The sequence below is a fragment of the Liolophura sinensis genome, chromosome 1 (assembly GCF_032854445.1).
Source record: "Liolophura sinensis isolate JHLJ2023 chromosome 1, CUHK_Ljap_v2, whole genome shotgun sequence".
Lineage (NCBI taxonomy): Eukaryota > Metazoa > Mollusca > Polyplacophora > Chitonida > Chitonidae > Liolophura > Liolophura sinensis.
In genome coordinates, this window is record NC_088295.1 from 91545267 (window position 1) to 91567369 (window position 22103).

Below are 22103 nucleotides of genomic sequence, written 5' to 3' on the forward strand. Positions count from 1 at the left end.
TTCCACCAATATGCCGTGCATATCCATTCATTCATGAGGGAAAGTTTGACAATAACTTGCCAGTTTGTAGCTTTACCCCAGGGTTTCCTTTACTCATAAAACCAAATATTAACTCCTGTATTTTACTAACTATATTACTCCGTGCCTGAAGCTCGTAACGAATGGTTACCACGTAGCCACGAGTGTGTTTGGTCACACGGCTATAAAACTCAGATTTCAGGGTTCAAACTTAAACTTTGCAATCATAGATATCCTCTTAAAATGTGTTTCAACAACATGTAATGCCATTCACTTTTGCCTGAAGCAATCGTTCCTGTTATAGGCCTAACTTTGCGAACTTCTCTTTCTACTCGTCATAAACGTTAACCTTATCAAGTGATGTTGTGATCAGCCCGGGTCGCACCACGGCTGCCAACAAATAGCTCTACATGGTACATATCAATCCATGTGGACTTAAACATGAAATTGATAACATATACGTTAATCTTGCTTATTTTGACTTAATTGTTATCAGGGGGAGCCTTTTGACCTATCAAGTTAAAGACAGCGAAATTATCCTTCCATGTTATTTCCCCATCTTTCCGTAATGGCTGAAGTTAAGCATTGGGCGGGATATGTATAAACGTGTCTCGTTACATGTAGACATTGTATGGTTACAAATTGTCGGAAATATTGATACTGTATTAGGAGGTATACATCTCATTCCCCAAATTGGCCGGTTACCATATGGCAAGTAATTACAAATAGCACTGAAACTGTCTACGATCAAAATAGTAAACAAATATAGTTATTATGAGAGATCTGAACAAGGACCTTTTAAAGCCAACAAATCACTATCTCAAAGACAAGCTATTATATATACAAATTTTTGGATGATATAATTACTATCACTCCCCAATCGTCCAGCATCAAAAAGTTTTTTAGACCCAATAATATGCAATAGTCAGTTGCTAGTTGCTAGTTATATTGCTAGTTGCGATTATAGTGTCTGTACAAACTTTTCCAGTGATCACTACCAGGATTATGCTAATTTTAGATCATTTTACCAGAAAAAGACAAAATATAAACGACAGATGTGGAATTACCTGGAAGCAAACTGGGAAAAGTACAGGATGTTGTTAGGAACATGTGACTGGACCAGACAAAATGAAGCATTTGATGTGGATGAATGGTGCTCTACAATTACAAAATATACCACTGACTCTGCGAAAAATTCATTTCTCAACAAGATGGTTGTTATTAACTCCCGTGACAAACCCTGGAGTACCACCCAGGATGAGGATTCGTGAAAAGCTATTCAGACATGGCAGAAAAACTAATTTAGAAGTCGTTTATACTGCATAATGAAAGCAACGAAAATACGTTACTAGTTTAATTAGGTAAGCTAAAGTTAATTACAGACCCATATCTCTTTATGTTGTCCGAGCAAAATATTTGAAGGAGTTATTTTTGTCAAATTATACGATTTCTAAAGACTTCTGTATCTAAGAAACAATGTGGTTTGATTCCAGATAAATGTACAGAACTTCTGTATATGTATTTCGTTAGAGCGAAAGCACTTGGCGAAGGTAGGGATACATTCTTTATGTTTTTTAACATTTCAAAAGTTTCGACAGAGTCTTGTATTAAGGATTGTTAACAAAAATATAACGTTTGGGATTGACGGTGGCGTTCTTGAATTGTTCAAAAGTTATTTAGCTGATAGAAGACAGAGATGAGTTGTAGGCGATCGTGAATCTGAGACGGCAAATGCTGGGGTACCACAAGGTTCTGTTCTTAGACCTTATTATTTATATTATTTATAAATGACTTATCTTCCAGTATCGTAAATAACATTACGCTCTTTTCAGATGAGATTACCTCATATGTGGTCTCTATGAGATGTCTTCAAATTGTGGTCATAATACATAGGTTGAATGAATCCTGGTCATCCACATGGTTGGTAAATTTTAACCCAAAAGACGCAGACCACTTTTGGGTTAAAAAGTGACGCAGGACACTTCATGTCCTCAGTTGACTTTTTAAAGTGTAACTATCCGGTCATGTCTAACACATAAACATGTTGGGGTGCTTGAATGCTTGGGGTTTTAACGTCGTACTTAACAATTTTTCAGTCATATGACGATGAAGGAATCCTTAGGGTGCGCGTAATGTGCCTCCTTGTTACAGGACGGATTTTCAACTCTCTTTATCTTGTGCTGCATCACTGAGACGACTTACCGAAAGCAAGTAAGCCACCCGACCCCAACCATTCTACTGATACGGGTCAACCATTTGTTGCATTATCCGCTTAATGCTGAACGCCAAGCGAGGAAACTACAATTTCCTAGTTTAAAGTCTTAAAAGACTTCATAATGACCTGGACGCTGTGCTATCTGGACCGGTGGGTAAACATCTTGAAATTATTTTTAATACCCCAGGTTACAACCATACTGACAACTTCATTCATATAGCGAATAAAAATTATTTCCTCTTAGACGATTAAAATACATAATAAACAGGAAATCTTTGACTATTATGTTTTTAAGATCTTGCCTCGGATTCGCACATGTAGTCTAGGACAACCTCACAGAACACTACATCAACAGATAAACTGGAAAGAAAATTAAAATAAATGCATACGAATAATTATTGGTTTAACTGTCAGTACTTCTACCAAATTGCTACACGAAGAATCTGGACTGCTTCCTCTTTATAAGCGAAGACGTCCGTCGTTTGGTGTATCCAGGACAGCAGCCGGAAACCCGTGTTCTGTAAGATCATCAGATCATATTACACCCAGACCAGCAGCCCAAAACCCGTATTCTGTAAGATCATCAGATCATATTACACCCAGAACAGCTGCCTGAAACCCGTATTCTGTAAGATCATCAGATCATATTACACCCAGACCAGCAGCCCGAAACCCGTATTCTGTAAGGTCATCAGATCATATTACACCCAGACCAGCTGCCCAAAACCCGTATTCTGTAAGATCATCAGATCATATTACACCCAGAACAGCTGCCCAAAACCCGTATTCTGTAATATCATCAGATCATATTCCTCCCAGAACAGTAGGCTGAAACCCGTATTCTGTAAGATCATCAGATCATATTACACCCAGACCAGCAGCCCGAAACCCGTATTCTGTAAGATAATCAGATCATATTCCACCCAGACCAGCAGCCCAAAACCCGTATTCTGTAAGATCATCAGATCGTATTACACCCAGACCAGCAGCCCGAAACCCGTATTCTGTAAGATAATCAGATCATATTACACCCAGACCAGCAGCCCAAAACCCGTATTCTGTAAGATCATCAGATCGTATAACACCCAGAACAGCAGCCCGAAACCCGTATTCTGTAAGATCATCAGATCATATTCCGCCCAGAACAATAGCCCAAAAGCCGTGTTCTGTTACATCAGCAGATCATATTCCAACCTGAACAGTAGTCCGAAACCCGTATTCTGTAAGATCATCAGATCATATTCCACCCAGAACAGTAGCCCGAAAACGGTGTTCTGTAAGAGCACCAAATCAACTAACCCCATTGTATTGTAGAACAGAACATTCCAAAAAAACCGTTTTTACCTGCTTGGATTAATCACCAGAATACGTGACCCGAATGTATCAAAGCGCTGTCATCGACTGAAGAATTTAAGGCAAAGCTCAATATGTCAAGTTTATCGAAAATACCTTGCGGGTTATTAGTAAGAAGCAGATCATGCAATATTTTGTCAGCTAGACTTAGAAGCGGATGTAGTAGTTTAAATGAAGACCTGTTTAACACCCACTTGACGGACAGAGCGCACTGTAAGTGCGGACATGTTAGAATCGACAGAACACTATATAATTTGCTGTTATTTCTATAAAGAACAACGTGATATAATACAAAACAGTATTAGACAGTCAGGACATATAGGAGAGATCATTGCTTTTGTACTTCTCTAGGGTGATGGGAGTCTAACCAAATCTTTAAACTACCATCACAGACTATCTATGCCAATTTATCAGTGACACTAAACAGTTCATGTAATTCTTTATGTATTCAGGTATGTAAATAGTATATATATATATATACATAGATAAATACTACAAGGGTGTATGTTTATGTGTGCTTGTAGTGGTATATAAATACAAGCAGATGTGTTTATGTATGGGTAACGTGACAATTGGACGATCTAGATAAAGACAAACACGACGAAGTCTGTTGACCAGCTCAAAACTATCCTGTGATAGCAGTAGTAGACTCTCAAAAACTAGAACTGTGTTTACGTTATGTCATAGTTCTCCCTCTGACATGTCCAAACGTTTAAGTGGTCTTCTCACACGGTAGCACACAACCACCGTTTAGAACCTGGTAGAGGCGACTTGCGCATGGGGTCACCTGGTAATAATACTGTAAGGTCGTCAATACAGTCTGTGTTGTAATATTCTTGGTGTTTCTCCTTGCCCCTGTTTAAAGCAGCGTTTGACTTCAGAGAGGTCGTATGACACAGGATACAAAAATTCTTTTTCGCTTGGCAATTTGTTTCTCGGCCTATGGGGCATGGGAATCTGTGCCCAGAAAAGTCCACAACTTTCTAGTGGGGTTGTTAGATAATACGGATACGTACATTGTACACTATTTGTTTATTTATTTGATTGGTGTTTTACGCCGTACTCAAGAATATTTCACTTATACGACGGCGGCCAGCATTATGGTGGGAGGAAACCGGGCAGAGCCCGGGGGTAATCCACGACCACCAGCAGGTTGCTGGCAGACCTTCCCACGTACGCATTGTACACATGAAGTAGTCAGCGGCGGTGTGTTACCATACGGACAAGTGCATTGTATAAAGGAAGTAGAATGCATTCAGCGGGCCTGCATTACCATACGGATACGTACATTTTATACAGGAAGTAGTCAGCGGCTGTGCATTACCGTACGGATAAATGCATTGTTTACAGGAAATGGTCAGGGACCATGCATTACCGTACGGATCTATACCTATTTTCTATACAGGAAGTAGTCAGCGGCTATGCATTACCATACGGATACGTACACTGTATATAGAAAGTAGACAGCTGTCGTGTATTACCATACGGATACATACACTGTATATAGAAAGTAGTCAGCGGACGTGTATCACCATACGGACAAGTACATTGTAAACATGAAGTAGTCAGCCGCTGCGCATTACCGGACATATACATACATAGTAGACAGGAAGTAATCAGCTGTACGTCTATATACGTATATTCTATGAAGGAAGTAGTCAGGGGTCGTGCATTACCGTACGGATACATGAATTGTATACAGGAAGTAGTCGGCGTCTGTGCGCTACCGTACGGATACGCACGTTGTATACAGCTAGTAGTCAGCGGCCGTGCATTGCCGTGCGGATATATACGTATATTCCATGCAGGAAGTAGTCAGCGGTCGTGTATTACCATACGGATATCTAGATTGTGTACAAGAAGTAGTCAGCGGCCGTGCATTACAGTACGGATACCTAGATAGTATACATAAAGTACTCAGCGGTCGTGCATTACCGTATGGGTACCTACATTGTATACAGAAAATAGTCACCGGCTGTGTATTATTGTACAATACGTACAAAGTATGCAGGAAATGGACAGTGGCCGTGCATTACCGTACGGATATATACTTATATTCTACACAGGAAGTAGTCAGCGGTCGTGTATTACCGTACGGATACCTAGATTGTGTACATGAAGTAGTCAGTGGCCGTGCAGTACCGTACGGATATATACTTATATTCTATACAGGATGTAGTCGGCGGTCGTGTATTACCGTACGGATAAGCACATTGCATACAGCAAGTAATAAGCGGCCGTGCATTACCGTACGGATACGTGTATTATATACCGGAAGTGGTCAGTGGCCGTGCATTACCGTACGGATACGTTCATTGTTCGTCCTCAAGAACATTTCACTTTATAGGATGGCGTCCAGCACTACGGTCAGTTGAAATGGGGCAAAGCTCTGGTGAAACCCACGCAGCTTTCTGACACAGAAATTTCTACGTACAAAAGATGAAGCCAGCAAGAGCTTTAAGTCTGATATAAACTGTGGCAACATGCAACTGACTGGCAAAGACTCTCCCGATCTGTGATTCACAGATCCCTTCCCTTCCCCCAATAGAAAAACAAAACTACACATATTCATGGAAGGTAAATATCTTAAATGAACATATAATACTGCCTTAACAGCGCTATAAGTACTGGCGACAGCTTTTTATTACCAAAGCCTCGAACACTCCGTGTGTGTGGCTGGTTATGAACAAAGCAAAAGCAAGAATGATTGCCGGACCCAAATGTACATGAATACTGAGCCTGTTGAGTTAGTAATTGTTGGTTAGCTCTTCAGACATGCCTGGAAGAACAATAAAATTAATATTACTCGTCTGTCAATGAAAGGAAATGTGTACAAAAGTAAACCAAAGGTGGCGATTTAAGGAAAGAAACAAGATATGTTTATTATTATAATAGTGCTCATGATCTCTAAATAAATAGGGCAAAGTACTCCAGCCAGTATGATCCCAGGGAAAACACATGTAGAGTATCACGGAGGGGGACAACACTACATATATATCTATGATGTAGGTGAAAATGAATTATTCTCGATTATTGTTCTTTTCTTTTCGAGGTTTGATCTCTGTACCTGCAATGGTCACCCCCAGGGCCGGTGAGTATTAGTGCATTTGTGGGTAGATTTCCTCGTATCTCCCTATTGTCTCCCCAGTAAATAGTTCAGTTGTATCTATATTAAATAAAGAAAACGATTGATGGAAAGTCATTATAATAAAAATAATTAATGCTTCCTTTCAGTTTATTTCCATTTGAAGAGTCTTTTACATTCTTATCCTTCATTCTTAAGGCTCTTGACATGTTATGTGATTCATTGCACATATTAACTGTAGAATTAAAACAGAAAATAACAAAAGTGTTTATCTGATTCTTATGCAAGAAATTTCTAATGGGATCTGTAAATCTCTCTGGAATAAAAATGTATCAGAAAATTGTCACCAGTCAGATGTCTTCAAAATAAACACTTTTTAGTCGTTAGCTAACCTCTATGATTATAGTAGCTAATGGAAGCGGGAATTGGACCAGATGTATCTGCGCTGTAGCTCAAATCCAACAAACAACTTGTTTTTGTCTGTTTTCTTTCTTTCAAGATGTGACATTCAGACCAACCCCTTCTGGGCCAGGTGAGTATTATACATGTGTAGTTGTGAGTGGATTCCTTAGTCGTTATCGTTTCTCAAATAGTTAGTTTACCTTCAAGGTACTGTACATGTATGTGTTTTTCATAACCTTGGATTGTTAACTACATCTGGTATCTGTCTTGTATATAATGATCTTAGGGCTCAAACAGCGAGGAGAAAAGTTAGTCACGTGATAATCCACTTTAACACATTCACTCACTATGTCTAGACCATGAGTAATGATCTCTAGAGTTACCGTGTAGCCGTCTGTAAAAATCACGGCTATAAAAATCAGATTTCACAGTCCAAATATAGAATTTGTTATCATAGATATCCTCTTAAAATGTGTTTCAACAACATATATGCCATTCACTTTTGCCTTAAGCTATCGTTCCTTTTTAAGGCCTAACTTTGCGAACTTCTCTTTCTACTCGTCATAAACGTTAACCTTATCAAGTGATGTTGTGATCAGCCCGGGTCGCACCACGGCTGCCAACAAACAGCTCTATATGGTACATATCAATCTATGTGGACTCAAACATGAAATTGATAATACATGCATATACGCTAATCTCGCTTATTTTGACTTAATTACTATCAGAGGGAGCCTTTTGACAGATAGCGAAATTCTCCTTCCATGTTATTTCCCCCATCTCTCCGTAATGGCTGAAGTTAAGCATTGGGCGGGATATGCATAAACGTGTCTCGTTACATGTAGACATTGTATGGTTACAAATTGACGGAAATACTGATACTGTATTAGGAGGTATATATCTCATTCCTCAAATTCGCCGGTTACCATATGGCAAGTAATTACAAATAGCACTAACTGTCTACGATCAAAATAGTAAACAAAATATAGTCTTTTAGACCCAATAATATGGAATAGTCACTTGCTAGTTTCCTATTATAGTCTCTGTTCAAACTTTTCCAGCGATCACTACCAGGTTTATGCTAATTTTAGTTTATTTTACCAGAAAAAGACAAAATATAAACGACTGATATGGAGCAACCTGGAAGCAAACTGGGGAAAGTACAGGATGTTGTTAGGAACATGTGACTGGACCAGACAAAATGAAGCATTTGATGCGGATGAATGGTGCTCTACTATTACAAAATATATCATTGACTCTGCGAAAAATTCATTTCCCAACAAGATGGTTGTTATTAACTCCCGTGACAAACCCTGGAGTACCACCCAGGATGAGGATTCGTGAAAAGCTATTCAGACATGGCAGAAAAACTAATTTAGAAGTCGTTTATACTGCATACTGATAGCAACGAAAATACGTTACTAGTTTAATTAGGTAAGCTAAAGATAATTACAGACCCATATCTCTTTATGTTGTCGCGAGCAAAATATTTGAAGGAGTTATTTTTGTCAAATTATACGATTTCTAAAGGCTTCTGTAACTAAGAAACAATGTGGTTTGATTCCAGATAAATGTACAGAACTTCTATATATGTATTTCGTCGGAGCGAAAGCACTTGGCGAAGGTAGGGATACATTCTTTATATTTTTTGACATTTCAAAAGTTTCGACAGAGTCTGGTATGAAGGATTCTTAGCAAAGATAAAAAGTTTTGGGGTTGACGGTGGCCTTCATGATGCTGAACACTATGTGAGGAAGTACAACTTCCTCCTTTAAAGTCTTCACGACTTCTTAGTGACTCGACCCAGAACTGACCATGAGTCTGGCGCTCCCAAAGCGGACGCTCTAACAACTGTGCTATCGGGCGCCGATGGAGTTACTTTTTATGCCTTGGTTACCTGGGAACAACCACACCGACGAGTTCATTCATACAGCCTATAAAAATCATCTCCTCTTGGAGGATTAAAATACATAGTAAACAGGAAATCTTTGACGATTATGTACACTAGTTTTATAAGACCATGCCTCGAATACGCAAATGTCGTCTGGGAAAACTTCAACGAACATAAGATAAACAGACTCCAAAATGAATCCTTTTGAATAATTACTGGTTTAACTATTTGTACTTCTACCAGTTTGCTACACAAAGAATCTGGACTACTTCCTCTTTATAAGCAAGGATGCATCCATCCGTTTGGTGTACCTTCATCGTGTTATTCACAGCCAAGAAATTTACACTTAATCAGATCGTGTTCCCCAGACCAGCAGTCCGAAACCCGTATTCTGTGAGATCATCAGATCATATTCCACCCAGAACAGCAGCCCGAAACCCGTATTTTGTAAGATCATCAAATCATATTACACCCAGAACAGCATTCCGAAACCCGGATTCTGTAAGAGCACCAAATCAACCAGCCCCGATGTGTTATAGAACAGTAAATTTCAAAATAACGTTCTTACCTGCTACCAATTTTGAGCAGAATACCTGACCTGAGTGTATCAAGGCGCTGTCATCGACTGAAGAATTTAAGGCAAAACTAAATAACATCTTCAGTTTATCGAAAATACCATGCTGGTACTTAGTGAGAAGCAGATCATGCAATATTTTGTCACCTAGATTTAGAAGCGGATGTAGTAGTTTAAATGAGGACCTGTTTAACACCCACTTGACGGACAGACCGGACTGTAAGTGCGGACATGTTAGAATCGACAGAACACTATATAATTTGCTGTTATTTATATAAGGAACAACGTGATATATTACACAACAATATTAGACAGTCAGGACATATAGGAGAGATCATTGCTTTTGTACTTCTCTATGGTGAGTCTAACCAAATCTTTAAACTACCATCACAGAATATTTATGCCAATTTATATATATATATATATATATATATATATATATATATATATATATATATATATATATATATATATATATATATATATATATATATATATATATATATATATATACATAGATAAATACTATAAGGGTGTATGCTTATGTGTGCTTGTAGAGGTATGTAAATACACGCAAATGTGTGTATGTATGGATAACGTGATAATTGGACGATCTAAACAAAGACAAACACGACGAAGTCTGTTGACCATCTCGCCGCTTGAGCTGTGCATTTACTACCGTAAAGCAATGTTAACAGTGCCATGAATGTCGTGATTGACATGAAGTGTACCGGTATATATTACAGCTCCATGTTTTAACAAAGAACAATGTGTAGTAATAAACTATTAATGGTGAGCTACGTTCCACGAAATAAAGTCTCGTGGCAGTGTCTCTTGAGGAAAAACAAAATATAATACTTCAACAGAAAATAATCTCTGCACCAAGGAAACGATCCTCTGATGGCAGTATTAGACTCTCAAGAACTAGAACTGTGTTTACGTTATATTATAGCTCTCAGTCTGACATGTCCTTACGTTTGTGTAGTCATCTGACACGACAAGCTCTGGTAATCACAACTAGTGCGGTACAGAACTGAGTTTTAATAGTGATTTTACGTCCTGGACTATCACTGCCTGTTGTACTGGGATGTTTTAAGGATGACATCGGCGGAGGCTGAGATGCATGGTGCTTGCTGAATTAAAGGGTAATCACACCTGGCAAGTACAGTGTGTTATGACGGCTCTTTGGGGATTTGTTCTCAAGGCTCATGGCGATGGGCCGTGTATGTCGACAAGTGAAGATGAAGTCTGTTTCTGCGGTATTTCTTACCACGTCTCACCATAACATGCGAACGAGGATTGCTATGGAGATGAAGAACAGAAGCACACAGCCACCGTTTAGAACCTGGTAGAGACGACTTGCGCATGGGGTCACCTGGTAATAATACTGTAAGGTCGTCAATACAGTCTTTGTTGTAATATTCTTGGTGTTTCTCCTTGCCACTGTTTAAGCAGCGTTTGACTTCAGAGAGGTTGTATGACACAGGATACAACATTCCTTTTCTCGGCCTATGGGGCGTGGTAATCTGTGCTGGGGAAAGTCCACAACTTTCTAGCGGGGTTGTTAGATAATACGGATGTGTACATTGTACACATGAAGTAGTCAGCGGCAGTGCGTTACCGTGCTCAACACAAACGTCTGTATTAAAAATTGGAGACCATTGTTAGTTATTAATGTTTGGGAGTACCACCGTTCTAAGACCCTTAAACACCATGCCATCAAAGACAGACAACTCGTCCCTAATGTCCCAATACTGTCGCATAGACTGCGGGATTTTTGGTCTAGTGTCTGGCCAACCTTTCAAGATCGTATAATTTAGTTCATTCACTGGGCTAACAGTGGGCAGTTAAATGGTACGGCTGGAGACGCAGCATCATTGGCTACAGTCTGAAGTCATGAGGCAGACCGAAGCCGTTTAGAGAAGATCGCCTGCAAAAGCTTGTGATCACTATCCACTATTACTGGCTTTCCAAAGATGTAATGATGGAACTTCTTGCATGAGTGCTCAATAGCGAGAGTCTTTTTTCTATCTGCGCATATCTTTTGTCTTTGTCTGTCTGTGCACGAGATGTGTATACGATGGGGCGGCCATCTTGGAGCAAAATTCCACCTACGGCGTAGCTACTGGCATCACGCTGCATTGTTACCTTTTTATTTGTGTTATGCTTGGACTAAACTGGTGGACTGCTGCACAAATCTTTCAACTTGTAAAGGCTGGTTTGATATGCACCACTCCAGTAGACGTTAACATTCATCTTAATTACTACAGTGGAGCGTCAACTTCACTGAGATTTGGAATGAACTTGCTGAGATATTGTACCATTCCAAGAAATCGGCGGATTTTTCTTTTGACTTTGACACAGGCATTTCTCGCAAGGCACGCGCTTTTGAGGGTTTGAGGCCCTGTTTGGTAACAAAGTGAACAGCATAGCTCACAGCAGGTAGCTTCACTTGATGTTTATCAAACTTAATACCCAGATTGTACTCGGTAGCACAGTCTACAACGACTTTGAAGATTCTGTCATGATCTTCATCGTCCACCCCTCCAAAGAGGATGCTCCATCAGTGCTCTTTCATCCGAGATACCTTCAAGCTGTTGTCCATAATTCACTAGAAGCGTTCTGGCGCCGACTTAATACCAAACGGGAGTCAGAGCCACATATATCTACATATGAGGCTATTAAATGTTGTCAGCAAACTAGGCTCATAGTCCATCTTGATTTGTAAGAAGCCAGATTTGGAGTCTAATACAGAGAAAACATTTGCGTTTGGAAATGATGAAACTATCTCTTCTATGACCTGAACTCCTTCATCTTTTCAATTATCTTACCAGTCAGTGCTTTAGGCTGACACCTGGGACCATATACTACCGGGTGGAAAGAAGGGTCAGTTTTGAGGGAATAAGTTCCAGGTAGAGTAGCTGGGGTTAGTTTCAGCTTTGGATACCTGTCTATTTCATCTGTGATATTATGTACACGCTCAATTAGGCCTAAGTCACTACTAGCCTGTCCAAACAACAACGGTTGCCGGTTTATATGTACTCCGTAGTACTGAACTTCTACACTCTTATCTTTGTAGCATGTGGGAAGTGTGACACGCCCTTCTACTTTTATGGGTGGCGTGTATGCGACTGAAACTTCCTGTCTGCTGGTAGAACAGATTGTTGAATGATCATGGACTTGAACAAGCTGTATTGTATGAGTGATTGGGCAACAGCTGTATCTATCTGCCTTCGTCAGTGTTTGTGAGCCAGCGTGTATTTTTTCTGTCCAGTCTGTAATAATACTGTCAGACACAATCTTTATTAAGTGAGTGAAATCTTCACCTAAAGAACTAACCTCTTGCACGACATTCGTGAGTGTTTTTTTGCAAATTTTTTTTTTCTGAAAAACTTGGAACTTTTCTGAAATGGTTCCTTTCATTACAAAAACTACATCTGTTTCCTCTAGCAGGACACTTTCTTTCATAGCCACAGGTGGAGCACATTTTCATAGGGTTTGTCTGTTTCCCTCTCTGTCATCACCCTGTTTCTTCTGGCAACCTTTTTAGACCTGTGTTGGTCACTCGCTATACTAGACACAGCATTAACACTTGGATCTACATCAAAAGCCATCATTTTGAGACTGTCTTGGGAGGTTTAATAGCTCTGGCCTATGTTAACAGCAAGGTCAAGCGTCAAGCCATCACCTATTTCCAGACATCTCTCATCCACAGCAGTATTACATGTGCCAGTAACAATGGCGTCAGGTGACATACTCTCAGAATCATTATGGCCAGAGTCTTTCACGAGCAATCTCAGGTGAGAGACAAACTGTCAAACTTTTCTACCTGTTTTTGGCGACGTCTCTGGAAGTTCACAGTTGCTCGGAATGTGAGGGGTTTCTCTTCACTGAGGAACCGGTGTTACTAGCAGAGTCAGTCACATTTAAAGCCTTGGGAACGTGTCACAAAGCGATTTCGACCTTCGATCTAAATTTGTAACCCAAATTAAACTCTTTGATGTCTTTCAAATCTATGAAAATTTTACCTATAGTTGTAGGCCATTTAGTTTAGATAAAAGATTCTGTGAAAGAGAAATGCTTCGACCGTTACTTCCAGACAGCACATGGATAGGTTAATATTACCAACGCCTGGGAAATTCTATGGTCGCTTCGGTGCCCTAATGGTTAGAACGTCCGCCTCGAAGTTGGAAGACCTGGGATCAAATCCGTGTCGGGTCATACCAAAGTCTTTAAAAATTGTACCAGTTGCTGCATCTCTCGGCGCTCAGTCCTGAGAGGTTAGAGCAAGGAAACAGGACTGGTTGGTCCAGTGTCAGTATAATGTGGCTGGGTGGGTGTCATATCTGGGGTCTTCGGCATGATACTTCAGTGGCGGCAGCACTCACGGTCGTCATATGACTGAACAGTTCTTAAGTACGACGTTAAACTCCAAGCATTCATTAATTTATTCGAAAATCTAATGTCTGAAACTGGTATTGAAGTAAGTAACATATGTACACGGATAGTGAGATTGTCCTGTAGGGAGTTGTTGATGAGGTCGTCCACATAATTAGTCTCAATGTTCGGGCAATGCCAGAAAATGTAAAAAAAATTATGCATTTTTGAAAATAAATCATCTTTTAAGTCACTGTACTCATTGTCTCTAAATGAATAGGACACAAAGCACTCCAGCCGATATGATGCTGGGCATACACATGTAAAGTTCCATCGAAGTGGACAACACCACAGATATATCTGTGTTAAATAACCCTCATACTCTCTTATTTTCACACGCATTAATCACACCGTAATTACTCTGTCAGCTATAATGAACTTATTAATCCCACTGGGTGTTTATGAGTCTACGGACATATCTTCACTTTTGGCTTTCTGAGCCCATTTTAACGGTCTACTACATTCAGAATGACATGTATACGTGTATATCATAGCTTCCCATTCAGTGCAACTGGAATGCAGTATACAATAACAATGACATACAATCTATTACAGGCAGAATGACATATATACGTGTATATCATAGCTTCCCATTCAGTGCAACTGGAATGCAGTATACAATAACAATGACATACAATCTATTACAGGCAGAAATATACGTGTATATCATAGCCTCCCATCCAGTGCAACTGGAATGCAGTATACAATAACAATGACATACAATCTATTACAAGCAGAATGACCTGACGTTTACTTCTCTTAAAACTAGGCTTACTTTTTCACGGACATACTTGCAGTTGTAAATGACTGTCCACCTGTCTGCCAGTTATGTGATAACATGGCCGAGGTCAGTAAGCGGTTTGGAGGAGGAGATATTGCCGGGGCCGTACTGGGAGGAGCGTGCGGAGGAGCTCTGATGGCTCTTCTCTTCACCTTCATCATACTCCACTGTACCGGTTACACACTCACAGGTGAGTATTGGCTACACACTCAGTACTGGTTACACACTCACAGATGAGTACTGGTTACACAGTTACAGGCCAGAAGTGGATACACACTTACAGGTCAGCATTGGCTACACACTCACAAAGTAGTACCGGTTACACATTCACAGGTCATCATTGGTTACATATTCACAAAGTAGTTCTGGTTACACATTCACAGGTCATCACTGGTGACACACTCACAAAGTAGTACTGGTTACACATTCACAGGTCAGCATTGGTTACACACTAATAGATCAGGTTTGCAAATGAACATGTCAAAACATTAAGTGTCAACCGCCTGTTATCGTATCTGCATAAGGCGCTTTTTTAATCTGAATTTGTAGGAAAACCTCGTGCAAATTGTTGTCAGTTCACATTACCTGTAACACTGTTTAAAAGGTTGCGTCTTTTCATTTTATAGGTTCAAAGGAGAACCGTGTGACAGAAGCAAGAAGGTAGGTTTGGACTGATTTGCCTAATTCTATGTGGTTATTCCCAGAAGGCAATTTTGATGGTAATAAGAGAAAAGCCCTATCGTCTGCATTAACTTGGCTGTTTCCTTCGCAATAAATAAACCATGAATAAGCTTACTGATGTAAAACCGCAGGCGTGATTGCACTGGTTTGTGTTGTTCTATCTCGCTAACATAAAAATACTAATGTAAAAAGATATCGTGGATGGCTTTAAAGTATGGTTTCCTTTCAATAAAAGGTCCACTCTGACTGTAACAGAAACTGTCAATGTTATTTTAAACCTTGGGGGCCTTAATTCTCGACCAGTGAAGTCTAACATATTTGCAATCCACATCACGGCATATATGTTTTATCTAATTCCGCGCATGTCACAGTGCTAGGTCGGCGTGTAATTTGCTACTATTTAAACATTTACATGAAAAGTTAGAGTTACCTGAGGTAAATTGGCAACATACCGTATTTAAATGATTACGTTGACCAAATGCGAACTTTTATACTGTTGTCGCTGCTCTCGTTTTACTCTCTGACTGTACGTTTATCACACTGTCGTCGCTGCTCTGGTTGTAGTTTCTGTCCTGTACTCTATCACATTGACGCCGTGGCTCTGGTTTTACTCTCCATGCTGTATGTTTATCACCCTGTCGTCGCTGCTCTGGGTTTACCCTCTGTGCTGTATACATCTACCACACTGTCGTCGCTGCTTTCGTTTTACTCTCTGTGTTGTACGCCTATCACACTGTCGTTGCTGCTCTGGTTTTACCCTCTGTGCTGTACTCATTCACACTGTCGTGGCCGCTCTAGCTTTGCTCTCTGTGCTGTACTCTATCACGCTGTCGTCGCTGCTCTGATTTTACTCTCTGCGTTGTATATCTATCACACTGTCGACCCTCCTCGTGTTTTACTCTCTGTGCTGTACCTCCACCACACTATCGTGGCTGCTCTGGTTTTACTCTCTGTACTGTACATTATTACACTATCGTGGTTGCTCTGGTTTTACTCTCTGTGCTGTACTCTATCACACCGCCGCTGCTCTGATTTTACTTGCTGTAATCTATGTCTATCACACTGTCCTGGCTGCTCTAGTTTTACTCTCCGTGCTGTACGTCTACCACACTGTCGTAGCTGCTCCAGTTTTACTCTCTGTGCTGGACTCTACCACACTGTCATGGCTGCTCAGGTTTTACTCTCCGTGCTGTACGTCTATCACACCGTTGCTGCTCGTGTTTTACTTGCTGTACTTTATGTCTATCACACTGTCGTCGCTGCTTAGGGTTTACCCTCTGTGCTGTACGTCTACCACAATGTCGTAGCTGCTCTAGTTTTACTCCCTGTGCTGCACTCTACCACACTGTCATGGCTGCTCAGGTTTTACTCTCCTTGCTGTATGTCTATCACACTGTCGTCCCTGTACTGGTTTTACTCTCTGTGGTGTACGTCTGTCACACTGTAGTCGCTGCTCTGGGTTTACTCTCTCTGCTGTACTTTACCACACTCTCGTCCCTGCTCTGGTTTTATTCCCTGTGCTGTACATCTATCACAGTCGTCGCTGCTCTGGGTTTGCTCTTTGTGCTGTACTCTATCACACTGTCGTGGCCGCTCTAATTTTACTCTTTGTGCTGCAGTCTACCACACTGTCGTGACTGCTCTGGTTTTACTCTCCGTGCTGGACATCTATCACACTGTCGTCGCTGCTCTGGTTTTACGCTCTGTACTATACATCTATCACACTGTCGTCCCTGCTCGTGTTTTACTCTATGTGCTGTACGTCTACCACACTGTCGTCGCTGCTCTGGTTTTACTCTCTGTGCTGTACGTCTATCACACCGTCGCCGCTGCTCTGGTTTTACCCTCCGTGCTGTAGGTCTATCACACCGTCACCGCTGCTCTCGTTTTCTCTCTGTAGTGCAGTTAATTATATTACATAGGATACTGGATGAATACTAATTCGGTGTGGGCTTAACATTCAGTTGTTGAGGTCAAATGATGTAAAATGTGACAGGATGGGGTGTCATGTCTGGTGTCTTCGGCATGATGCTTCAGTTGTTTTTAAACGTTTAAATTCAAAAATCGCCGCACAAGAAAAAAACCAAGCATTTAACGTATGTTATCCAGTCACCACCACAGAAAAGTGTAACGTGTTAGTGCGTAATCAATGCTGACTTGTTCTGTACTGGCTTGTTCTGTGCCCACTTGGGGAGTCGGTCGGGGTCGAGTGGTTGAGGTGCTGGACTTTCAACCAAGTCGGACCCACAATGTGTGGGTTAAAACACGCGCGTAAACAGGGAATTTACAGTTTCTGAGGCCATTGTGACAGTAAGAAGTTGACGACGCTCATGTGACCGTTTTCACAGTCTGTCAGTCCATGTTATCTTCCATCGATTTTGGGGCCTTTGTGACAGTAAGCAGTTGTCGACGATCTTGTGGCCGTTTTCACAGTCTGTCAGTCCATGTTATCTTCCATCGTTTTTCTGGCCATTGTGACAGTAAGCAGTTGACGACGATCATGTGGCTGTTTTCACAGTCTGTCAGTCTATGTTATTTTCCATCGTTTCAGAGGCCATTGTGACAGTAAGCAGTTGACGACGATCATGTGGCCGTTTTCACAGTCTGTCATTCCATGTTATCTTCCATCGTTTCTGAGGCCATTGTGACAGTAAGCAGTTGACGACGATCATATGGCCGTTTTCACAGTTTGTCAGTCCATGTTATCTTCCATCGTTTTTGGGGCCATTGTGACAGTAAGAAGTTGACGACGTTCATGTGACCGTTTTCACAGTCTGTCAGTCCATGTTATCTTCCACCGTTTCTGAGGCCATTGTGACAGTAAGCAGTTGACGATGATCATGTGACCGTTTTCACAGTCTGTCAGTCCATGTTATCTTCCACCGTTTCTGAGGCCATTGTGACAGTAAGCAGATGACGACGATCATGTGGCCGTTTTCACAGTCTGTCAGTCCATGTTATTTTCCATCGTTTCTGAGGCCATTGTGACAGTAAGCAGCTGAGGACGTTCATGTTGCCGTTTTGACAGTTTGTCAGTCTGTGTTATTTTCCATCGTTTCTGAGGCCATTGTGACAGTAAGCAGCTGACAACGCTCATGTTACCGTTTTGACGGTCTGCCAGTCCATGTTATCTACCATCGTTTCTGAGGCCATTGTGACAGTAAGCAGTTGACGACGATCATATGGCCGTTTTCACAGTCTGTCAGTCCATGTTATTTTCCATCGTTTCTGAGGCCATTGTGACAGTAAGCAGTTGACGACTATCATATGGCCGTTTTCACAGTCTGTCAGTCTATGGTATCTTCCACAGACCATGCATACCTGAACGTCGGACGAAGGAAAGTCTATCAATAACTTGCCAAAGGTCTGTAATTTACCTCGAGCACTCCGGTTTTCCCAACCCATTATGCTTTAAAATATATGTAAAACAATTGAGAATTGCGTTAAACCAAAAAAAATTGTAGATAAATGGACAAAGCTTGACAAAACGCTTTCCTTTTCTAGACACAGGGTAGCTTGTGAAACAGAAAGGAGTTAAAGTCAAAGTTGAAGAAGTGTTCCCACACTAAGAACTCCGTTGTCATCAAAATATTTTGTCACCATTTCTGAAATTATCTCAGTGTAGACACAATTTTTTAATACGGACAGCTATTCACTTAAGCCACTGAACCAATGGCATGGGTCACTAGCACAGATAACTGTGTACCACTGCATATGTACTGTACACCCTTGGTAGTCTGGAGTGCAGTGACCTTGGCAAGCCGTTTTGGCTTGTTCTTCATGAAAACACAGATCATCTTCTCCATGTCAGTCTCTTCCACTTTCGCTCCATGACAAATATCAGAAATATAAAACCTTTTTTCATTTTGTTCATACAAGGTGACCACATTACTCATTGTGACTTACTTGATGGAGGTATTTATTTATTTATTTAATTGATGTTTTGCTCCGTTTTCAAGAATATTTTGCTTATACGATTTTGCGTATACATTATGGTAAGTGGAAACCGGGCAGAGCCCGAGGGAAATCTGCGACCGCATTGGTGAGAGACTCCTGGGTCATTACGCTACGCTAGCGCGCTAACCAGCTGAGCCACGGAAGCCCCACTTGATGGAGGTAAAAAGTGATGCTGATAATAATCATGTTTATGTGATGTTACTCTTCAGGTATGTCCAGCAGAGCCACCCACCAAGACAACACCACTCAGATCCAACAGGTGAGTTGGAAAACATGTCTAGAAACTATCGCTTATGGGACCGTCTGCCACTCTGTCTTTATCATCTGATCTTACATAACTAAGGCATGTGATTTCGTCGCCGCTCTGGGTTTCTTCCCGTCCATATCTTTTGTTATATAAATATAATTTATTATCGGCCTATAGGATCATTGAAATTTACATTACACACAAATTTGCAATGTATCACCATTTGATCCAGCGACTTTTTCTGACGATTCGGAGCTGACTCTTTTGCAGTGACTCAAGAACCAGAAAGAGACGCAACCATCAATGAAGATCCCAGCTGCGCAATGGCAGAAGGTATATTCAGCAAAATCTCACATACTGACAGCAAAAGTAACTCCTGAGGCCCGTTCTACAAGGCGTGGGTTACTGTGCGACAGTCGCAACTGTTATGGCAACGTATCACATTAGTATGTGTTACGATGACAATTACGCTTGCGCTTTGTGGAACAAGCTCCTGATGTTACACGGCGCTATTGTTTTCGTCCTCCACTAGATACAGATAAAACCTTAAATTGAACAGTGCGAGATCCGTTTAAAATTAATTACACTCCCTCCCCATCTTATTTTGTTTATAAAAAAATGAAGATTGCGCAGTGGACTTATCAGATCAACCCTTTTAAAGTCTGTGAAACGTAAAAGTAGTATTATCCTTATATTGCCTATTGTTTGTCGGTTTCTGTTTTTTGCAGTGTCACCAGACTACTATAATGTTCAACAAGATTCCACAGGTAGGTGTTATATGGAGCACACATGTATCGTTCACTTGTTTGAAGTTCCATCGGAACAGTAAAACACGATCCATAGAAACATAACTGGTAGGTGATCTCAGGTCAGTTCACTTGTTTGAAGTTTCATCGGAACACTACCACATGATCCATGGAAACATGGCTGGTATGTGATACCAGGTCAGTTCACTGGTTTGCTGGTTGAGGTTTCATCGGAATAGTACAACACGATCCATAGAAACATAACTGGTAGGTGATCTCCGGTCAGTTCACTTATTTGAGGTTTCATCGGAACAGTACCACATGAAAACATGGCTGGTATGTGATACCAGGTCAGTTCACTGGTTTCATCGGAGCAGTACCACATGAAAACATGGCTGGTATGTGATACCAGGTCAGTTCACTGGTTTGAGGTTCCATCGGAATAGTAGAACACGGTCTATAAAAACATAAGTGGTAGGTGATCTTAGGTCAGTTCACTTGTTTGAAGTTTCATCGGAACACTGCCACATGATCCATGAAAACATGGCTGGTATGTGATACCAGGTCAGTTCACTGGTTTGTTGGTTGAGGTTTCATCGGAATATTACAAAACAATCCATGGAAACATGGATTTTAGGTGAACCCAGGTCAGTTCACTGGTTTTTTGGTTGAGGTTTCATCGGAATAGTACAACACGATCGATGAAAACATGGCTGGTAGATCCCAGGTCAGATGACTGGTTTGATTGTTCGTGTCTCATCAGGATACTACAATACGAACCAAGAATATATGGCTGGTAGGTGATCCCAGGTCAGTTGACTGGTTTGATTGTTCGTGTCTCATCAGGATACTGGAACACGAACAAAGGGAATGTGGCTGGTAGGTGATCCCAGGTCAGATGACTGGTTTGATTGTTCCTGTCTCATCAGGATACTACAACACGAACCAAGGAAACATCCCAGATCACTTCACTGGTTTGATTATTCGTGTCTCATCAGGGCACTGCAACACGAACCAAGGAAACATGACTTGTGGGTGATCCCAGGTCAGTTGATTGGTTTGATTTTTCATGTCTCATCAGGATACTACAACACGAACCAAGGAAACATCCCAGATCACTTCACTGGTTTGATTGTTCGTGTCTCATCAGGGCACTGCAACACGAACCAAGGAAACATGACTGGTGGGTGATCAATGAACTAGACATGTGGGAAGGTCTGCCAGCAACCTGCGGATGGTTGTGGGTTTCCGCCGGGCTCTGCCCGATTTCCTCCCACCATAATACTGGCCGCCGTCGTATTAGTGAAATATTCTTGAGTACGGCGTAAAACGCCAATCAAATAAATAAATGAACTAGACATGTACAATAATGAAGTCGACACCAGTCATGTAGATCAATTCTTTGGTTTGCTGTTTCATGGGACTGTAAGTTCCAGTCTGCCAACTAATCCCGTTTAACTGCAGCTATCACATATTCTCAAGCGATCGGAACACATTTTTCTCTGAGTTCACCGCAGCCGTCCGTCATCATAACACGTGAACTTACAGACTTCGCATTGTCAAGACCGCCACCGTATAAGTGAAATATTGTTGAGTACGGCATAAAACACCATTTAAATGAATAAACATTGCCAAGAGACCTGAATAGATTTGCTCCATACCTTGAAAAGCAGTCTGATCGCATCAGTCTAAAGTCCAACGCTCTCGAGTTCAACT

General features: G+C 41.0%; 1 protein-coding gene across 1 annotated transcript; it reads left to right on the top strand.

Moving 5' to 3' along the window:
- Window positions 1–6642: 6642 nt before the first annotated feature.
- On the top strand, window positions 6643–21578 carry LOC135465651 (uncharacterized). The gene is made up of 9 exons (XM_064742943.1): window positions 6643–6677; window positions 7171–7203; window positions 14773–14946; window positions 15383–15416; window positions 19604–19653; window positions 19912–19974; window positions 20370–20408; window positions 21234–21266; window positions 21469–21578. Exons 1-9 carry the CDS (start codon window positions 6659–6661, stop codon window positions 21576–21578), a joined length of 555 nt encoding a protein of 184 aa, XP_064599013.1. The 5' UTR covers window positions 6643–6658.
- The last annotated feature ends 525 nt before the right edge of the window (window positions 21579–22103 follow it).

Coding starts and splice junctions, on each gene's coding strand:
- LOC135465651 (XM_064742943.1), top strand. Junction 14,947..15,382: donor TACCGGTTACACACTCACAG/GTGAGTATTGGC, acceptor TTCATTTTATAG/GTTCAAAGGAGAACCGTGTG. Junction 15,417..19,603: donor CGTGTGACAGAAGCAAGAAG/GTAGGTTTGGAC, acceptor GTTACTCTTCAG/GTATGTCCAGCAGAGCCACC.